Source organism: Eleutherodactylus coqui, chromosome 6 (genome assembly GCF_035609145.1).
Source record: "Eleutherodactylus coqui strain aEleCoq1 chromosome 6, aEleCoq1.hap1, whole genome shotgun sequence".
NCBI classification, from domain to species: domain Eukaryota; kingdom Metazoa; phylum Chordata; class Amphibia; order Anura; family Eleutherodactylidae; genus Eleutherodactylus; species Eleutherodactylus coqui.
In genome coordinates this window covers 245,493,170-245,501,130 of record NC_089842.1, presented here as the reverse complement: position 1 = coordinate 245,501,130, position 7,961 = coordinate 245,493,170, and the positions used below count along the sequence as shown (strand labels likewise).

General features: G+C 49.0%; 1 protein-coding gene across 1 annotated transcript; it reads right to left on the bottom strand.

The window, feature by feature from the left end:
• Positions 1-1,730: 1,730 nt before the first annotated feature.
• On the bottom strand, positions 1,731-7,733 carry MCL1 (MCL1 apoptosis regulator, BCL2 family member). Its single transcript, XM_066609237.1, has 3 exons — positions 7,254-7,733; positions 3,965-4,212; positions 1,731-3,350 (listed from the first exon to the last, which is right to left on the bottom strand). The coding sequence occupies exons 1-3, from the start codon at positions 7,666-7,668 to the stop codon at positions 3,234-3,236; spliced, it is 780 nt and encodes a 259-aa protein (XP_066465334.1). The 5' UTR covers positions 7,669-7,733; the 3' UTR covers positions 1,731-3,233.
• Between the last annotated feature and the right edge of the window lie 228 nt (positions 7,734-7,961).

Genomic DNA, 7,961 nt, shown 5'->3' with positions numbered 1-7,961 from the left:
GTCCACCTCCAGTTTGACAAATAGAAATCCTCCATCCCATCGTTATCTGAAGATGTGGGATTCGATAACGTCCGACCACTTTCAGTTGCCCCTGCTGCTAATAAATGAATACAGCTGTATATAATACCACACGTTGGGGAATACTCCTACCACCGATGTCACCAACTTCTGGCATCTAGTGTGGGAGTGTTATTACGTCAGTGACTTTTGGTCTGATGTGTGTCTATAAAAGAGATTACTTCTACCACCCCCTTAGTATAAACTTAGACCCCAAAATCATTTTGTGCAGCCTACTTGCAGAAGAACGTTTGTATTTTTCTTAAGGAGGTGTTATTCTTGGCAGGTAAGCCAGTGGCTATGCAATGGACGGCTGCGGAGCCGCTGGATCAATGGATGGCTGCGGGGCCGCTGGATCAATGGACGGCTGCGGAGCCGCTGGATCAATGGACGGCTGCGGAGCCGCTGGATCAATGGACGGCTGCGGAGCCGCTGGATCAATGGACGGCTGCGGAGCCGCTGGATCAATGGACGGCTGCGGAGCCGCTGGATCAATGGACGGCTGCGGAGCCGCTGGATCAATGGACGGCTGCGGAGCCGCTGGGTCCAGATGGTTAACACTACTTCCTTAGAACGTCATTCATCAGGACACAGGCTGCCGGGTAACTTCCAGGAGGTCTGGGGCTCTTGGCTTGGCACAAATTCTACTTTGACCCGAGAATAACTACTCTTCCAACCACCATAAGTTGTTTTAGGTTATTAAACGTTCATTAGTTATGTCACATTGTAGTAAGAAAATGGAAGTTGAAAGCTTCTAGCCATGTACCGTAACGATTCTATTTCTTGTACTGTATACAACTTCTGATCTATATAAAACGATAAAAAGAAAAAAAACAGATGCCCATCTGACTAGATTACAACTGCCCATCTGACTAGAGTACAACTGCCCATCTAGCCCTACGGGACAGGCAGAGGTAGTCCTGCAGTGATCTCTACCAGTCCCGGAGGGGCTCCAGTTTCAGCATCACTTGCCATCCCAGACATTATCTCTTATCTTGTTGATGGCAAACCCCATTAAGCAGGGACCAGGTCACCATATGTTCACCTATTACACCCCCTATATTGCTTAAACAGATGGTTACTTCGTGCAGCGCATACCCGTAAAGTCAAGGGTGTTAGTCTTCCTGTGCCGCATACAAGTCATGGGTCCTGTGGACATAACGGGCCATCGGTGGTGGGCTGACCACACCATCTTGGGCAGATTCATGCACTGATCATCTCATGGTGCATGTGCAAGATGTAGAGGACAGCAGTGATGACATCCCACACCGCTGGCACATTGTGGGGGCTGTTTGCAGCAAATCCCTGGATTTTACAGGTATGTTCAGCACATTTCCACTTGGTATAGTTTTTCCATGTGACGTATGGAGGAACCACAAAGACCTGGCAGGGACAGATGGGTGGGCATTCTGTAAAAGCCCTTCAGCAAACAGGGCTATGAAGATGGTCTTGTTCTAGAAGCTTCCGCCCACTCCTCAAGTTCAGAGACGCGATGTGTGCGAGATGGATGGAAGCCATGGTCCTGATCACTGGAGGCCAAGATACAGGATGTCAAGCTCACAATGTGCCCCAACCAGATCGCAATTATATCCCACAAGTCACCGGTTTAGACTTGACGCTGCAGACGCAAGGAAAGGCGAGTGATAAGAATTAAGACACGTTAACTACGGAGGTACTGAAAATAGTTTTGTTTTTTTATTTCTGCATGTAAACAAATGGTAGCACCATGTGGTGTGGATACAGCTTAATATCACTCTGCTGTTAAACGGGTGCATACAACAAAACAAGGGTTAACGTAACCCAAAAACTTAGGACTTATAGTTACCTTTCTAGTTTAAAGGAGCATGGACATCGAAAACAGTCACGCTCAACTGAGATTTATAGAGAGGGGGGGGGGGGGGGGGGGAATTTAAAGTTTCAATTTCCTGTGAATTCTTACACAGCGGTGGTATGCGTCTGGCTGCCCCCGCATGCCATTATTATTACACCTGGACTGTTCTAGCATCAATATGAGGCAGTCGCTGAGTGGCTAAAGCTGGGTTCACACAGGGCCGATTTGCCGCAGAAATTCTGTCCAGAATTTCACTATGGCAAATCCACCTGCAATCGCTAATCCCGGGATTAGCCAGCCACGTGGACGACATTCATCAAGAATCTCATCCACACGGGACGGCCAATCCAGCGCATGTCTATTTTTTTCCCCTCTATTGGAACACTGGCTGCAAGCGAAAACCGTGCGGCCAAGCCACTCCAAAACCCACAGCTAAGTGCCGCAGGTGTTGAAGCAGCGCTTTGTCGGAAATCTTGTAGTTTTTCGCTGTGGCCAAACTGAGATTTCCGGCAGGATTGTGCCCTGTGGGAACCCAGCCTGAGCAAATTGCATGGAAAGGCAAAGTTCAAAATGGCTGCCTTTACCTTACCTTGTAGGAGACTCATGGAAAGATTGCAAGGGAAGGCAAAAAGGGATGGAGAACCAAGTAGACTCAAAATACCCCAACGGTTTCTTCTGAAATAGCTTGGTTTGACTTTCACCAGCTTAACATTCTACAAAGGTTCAAAGTGCATTTCGCTCAACACCAGAGCCTCCCAAGGCTCTTTTCCTTTCCCCGATTTGGCCCTTAAAGGCCAATAAAGACTGCTATTTTTGTGCTTTTTCGTTTTGTACAAAAACAACTTATTGTACACTGCACTAAATTATACATTTGTACAACATTTACAACAATTTACATCCCAACGACAACTTTTTGGGGGATAAAACAGGAGTGAGTACGGGCAATTGGGTCTCAACGCTACTGGTGCCAAGTTTGTTACCTCTCCACTTGGGCACCAAGAGTGTTAAAAGCCAGCATTGTACCATCACGTCACACAATTTTCACACCTTTTGTGAAAATATATTAATTTATTAATAGGAAAAAAATAAAGATTTAACAATTTTTTGCATTGTTATTATGAAAAGAGGAAAAAAAAACAGAACCAAAAGAAACACCTTTTCCTCAGAACATCGGAAAGCCCAAGCTGTCCCACTTAATGACCCGCTGCGATCTTGAGCTGTGGCATAGGGCTGGTTTTTGAATCCCGACTTCTTGGCCCACCAACGGGCGAGCTGAGTTAGGAATCGTAAATGGCAATTAACGGTAATCACCAAAACAATTTGTAAAAACAAAAACAAGACACGTTCACCGGATCATATATGCCAGACTTGCTCCAAGACCAGCTACACCAGCGAAGGCCATCAAGACGGTCTTTAGTCCACTTTCATAGTCCTCAACATGGAAGAATTGAACACAGCCATCCTGAAAAAATCAAGGAAAGCTCATTAGACATGCGGAACGTCTGATAAGCCGTTGGGCCTACACTACAAACCAGCGTGAGCGATGGGCATTACTGAAGACTCGTCAGCCAAGGTGGTCGACTTTAGGAGCCCAAAAGGTACTTCACATAGTCAAGACTGAACATAAAGGAAATATCCAGCTTAAAACAGTAGTTTTTGCTGCGAAAATCTGCACTATTGTGTGGATTTCAGCTTTTTAGTAGAATGGGTGAGGTTTGCACCAAAAACCACAACGGTGGAGATCATGATGCAGATTTTGGTGTGGATTTTATGCCTGCGGTATGAGAATGTAGCCATAATGTGCAGAAATAGATATTGGAAAACTGTCAACACAGGCCCAAGAGCCTGAGTCTGCATTACTGAGAACCTGATGTCAGCCTTAGGCCAGCAGGTTCTGATGTAAATTATTGTTCACACTACCATAAAGATATCGAACCAGACTCAGCTGCTGCCAAGTCTCAGTAGTGCAGCCTCAGACTTCAGGCCTGCAACCATCTTGGTGTTACACAGCCTTCAGAACCCATCAGAATGTTCTTGTAGGTGCATATCCTATCCACGGTCCTACACAATACTCACCCAGCCGTTGTGCTCTTCTATCCATGCTCTTTTTTCTGTCATGAGATAATCGGTGAAGTTGTCGGCCAGCGTGCCGATGCAGTTTTCCAAGCGTAAGCTCTTCAAATGTTTAGCAACAAAAGCCCCAAAGCTTATCAAGGTAACGATGCGGCCCCAGTTTGTAATCCCATCACTAAAGACCATAGATGGCACTTCGGAAAGTTTCTGGATATCTTCAGGATTTTGTATGGACAACCTCTGCAACATGCCTGGAGGTAAGAAAGAGAAAGGCCAAGTGAATACTAATGGCTCACATGGTCGCAGACTTGGCGATAGACATGGATGCAAGCATGAATTGACACAAACCAGAAGACAACATGTGGGATTGCTAAATGTCAAGTCGCTTGGCCAACTGTAATGCCACCGCTAGAAGACCTCAGTCCACAAAGTGTTCCAAATAAGGGGCATCATCAGACTCGGTCCATAGGCAATTCTAATCTGGTCTCCTTCAGCCCTTTAGTACTAGTTTTAAAGGGTTATTCCCACTACAGCAAGTAACGCCCCATCCACAATCGGGGATAAATAGCTGATCGATGGGGTACGACCACAGGGACCAACACTGATCCTAAGATCGCAAGTCTTGCACACCCCAAAGTACAAGTAGTAGAGGTCACACCTGTGCTTTAATAGGACCGCTGGAGAACGTTCAAGCGCTCCACTGGTCCCATTGTTGTGAATGGAGGTGGTCGTGCATGGCCTCTACTGTCCATGCGTTGGTACATGTGTAGTTTGAATCAGTGGGGGCCCCGGCAGTCAGATCCCCACTGAACAGCAAGGCATCATCTGGACTTGCTGTGAAGGTAATACCCCTTTATTAGAAGATCCACCATCCGATCCAGACAAGACATCCTGAGTGATTGCCACGTCTTCCTACATCCCATCACTGGCAACGCTCTATTGTACTGCGTTAGCGAATTTAAAGCTTCCCAACCGAGAGGCCTCTGGAGGGCGCTCTGCTACAGGCGAGATGAAATTTGGACAATGGCCACTTCAGATGTAGTCGCCATCTTTCGAAAGAAAAAAGCCCCACAGCTGGGCAGTGCTGTAGCTATGCAAATCCCACTACAGATGTCCAATGCCAGCCTCAATGCCATCCTTCATATGTGACACCGATGCAGGCCACTCAAGGTAGATCTGACCTGTAATAGCGCCACCTATCAGCAAATTTACCACCAAAATAAGTAAACCTCGAACCCATTGTCTGAATCTCATCTTACTTGAAAGCAGTTCTGGATTAGAAGGCCGTGTGTTCAGTGCACCGATACGGAATGTCAACATACCACCAGAGGACCTTCCCCAGAGCCGGTTGTGGCTTCTCTACTCCCTTACGTACATAGGTGGGCACGCGCCAACGCCACAGGGACCTCCCACCGTGTCCTTTATAAGGTGGCAGCTCTACCCCCACTAGGATATTAACATGAAAGCTCCTTAGAAGTCCAGATCATTCCAGCACCTTCTATCCCGGCCATAGATGGAAGCGTTCGATGGGTTCACTCATAGATGGTGACTTTGGGGCATCTCCCAGCATCACTGTGGTGGTAGGATAACGGGTAGAGCCGCCCCTGGACAGGGGTTGTGGCCATTACCGTGACTCGCCCATATATGACTTACTCACAAGTCTAGCCAAGTGGCAATATCAGACAAACCCTTCACCAACCGAAATACTTCAGCTTTAGATACGACTGTGCCAATCTGGTGACCCGGGACCGACTGTGCCAATCTGGTGACCCAGGACCGACCGCCTACGGGTTATCGGTAAACGTCGTCTACGTAGCGCATCGTTCTAGGCCGCGTATGGGACTAATAGCCAGCGGTAAAGTCTCCACCATCTGTGGAGGCGCCCAGACAGGATGTAAAGGGTTACGTTTCACTTTAAACCGCCAGGCTTCCAGTAAGTTCTGGAAAAATACCACAAATCAATAGGAATGAAGCGGGGGGGATCATCCATTATTCAGCGGGGACTCATAAATTATACAAGAATTCTAACAGGATGCAGCTTGTAACGAGGAGGTTACTGCCGGTCAGAGCCGAACCTCCCGAGACGGAAGACGGGGTCAAAGGGCGACACGTCACAAATCATAGAACCGACTGGAATTTTCCATCAGCAGGAGACCTTCGCGGACCGCATTCCTGCTGCGATAATGTTACTGCATCACCAGTCCCTGCGCCAAAGGTTACACCGACAGCACAAGGGGTTAAAGACCACACACCGAGGTACCAACTGTCATGGAGCTACAAGCCAAAACCGCTTTTACCATTGTAAATAAAGCTACTGAAATTCACATTCCACACAGTTGTCAACAAACTACCATTATAAATTAAAAAAAAAAAATTATTCACATGCAATAAAGTTCTGGAATTCAAATTCTTAAAAAAAAACAAAAAAACAAGAGCACAACAAATAAAGCTGATCAGTCACCTTTAATACAAAAGCCAACGCTCACAAGCAATAAAGCTACAGGGATTCAAAATGTTAGAAAACAAAAGCTGTTATGATTCAAATCCCAGCCGAGGAGGTCAGCAGCATCTTGTTTACACCATGGCAGCTCTACAGGCTCCACCATAGCCCATAACGAGGCGGAGCGCTTCGGGGTGTCACAGGCAGCCACAGCGCATCCAACGCAGGTGATATAGCCACATCTAGTCACACCCTCAACACCCCCATTTGGCTCATTGGAATTAACCTGCAGCCATAGAACAGTTAGGGAGACCATACCAAATGCAGGAAAAAAGAGGGGGATCCACCATCACTACCCTCATTTTGATTAAGCACAGCCATACAGAGCATGCCAAAATGCAGGAAGCCTAGTGCGTTTGCTCCATTCTCTACCCCTTTGTGCTCGCTGCACTAGTCGGCAGCCTTACAGTCATACAGTGCATACCTTATGCAGAGACGTGCAGTTACACTATGCTCTCCCCCAGTTTGCTCATTTGGATTAGCCGCTGCCATAGAACGCAATAGTTAAGAAAACAACCAAACGCATAGAAAGGGGTGCACTTAATCCGGCATCTACCCCCATTTAGCGCATTTTGGTTTATTCCATCAGTCAGACTACAATTGAGCAGAACATACCAAAGGCAGAAAAAGGGGTGAAACCACGGCTCATGCAAATCTGTCTAAACCGAGCACAAGGAGCGAGACAAGATGGCGGGTCGGGGGCCACACATGGGGGGTCGGGGGCCACACATGGGGGGTCGGGGGCCACACATGGGGGGTCGGGGGCCACACATGGGGGGTCGGGGCGCTCACCCTGGAAGGCAATGCGATGCTTCTCGTTGATCTCGCTGCCCAGTCTGCGCAGCGTGGCCAGCGCCTTCTGACTGCCGCCCTCCACCTTCATGTCCCCGGCGAACTCCTTGCAGATGCTGCGCAGCAGTGCGTGGGTCTCCAGGTAAAGGGCGTCGGGGGCGGAGGGGGTCGTCGGGGTGAGCGGAGGAGACGTCGACCCCCGGGAGTCAGACTGCACGTCCATGTCCTCGTCCATATCCAGCTCTGACTGGGAGGAGGGCAGCGAGCCGTCCGTGCTGAGGTCCGCGCTGAGGCCCTGCAGCCGCCGCTCCCAGCCGTCCTTCCCCAGGTCCGCCGTGTGCGGCGCCGGGCCGCCCTGCGTGTACAGGTAGGGCATGATGCTGGCGGGCTTACGGAGCAATGCGGGGTTCATCATGGTCACGAGAGTCGCGATACGTCCTTCCTCTAACGACAGCTGCTCCGAATGACCGCGCAGCCAGGCCGAGCGGAGGAGAAAAGAGGGACCGCCCCCCGCGCGTCAGCGAGGGGCGGGATGGACACGCCTCCCGCTGACATATATGGTCAGCCGGAAACCCGGGAATTACCATGTGGTTTCCTAGCAACAGATACGTGACGACATGAATGTCCTCCACGGTGATCAGGCTGGAAATCCAGCGGGCGTGACGTCACATGATGGCAGCGGGGTGACAGCAAGCAAGCAGATGAGCA

Coding starts and splice junctions, on each gene's coding strand:
- MCL1 (XM_066609237.1), bottom strand. CDS start 7,668: ATGATGAACCCCGCATTGCTCCGTAAGCCCGCCAGCATCATGCCCTAC. Junction 4,213..7,253: donor GCATCGCATTGCCTTCCAGG/GTGAGCGCCCCG, acceptor TCTTACCTCCAG/GCATGTTGCAGAGGTTGTCC. Junction 3,351..3,964: donor TAGAAGAGCACAACGGCTGG/GTGAGTATTGTG, acceptor TGATTTTTTCAG/GATGGCTGTGTTCAATTCTT.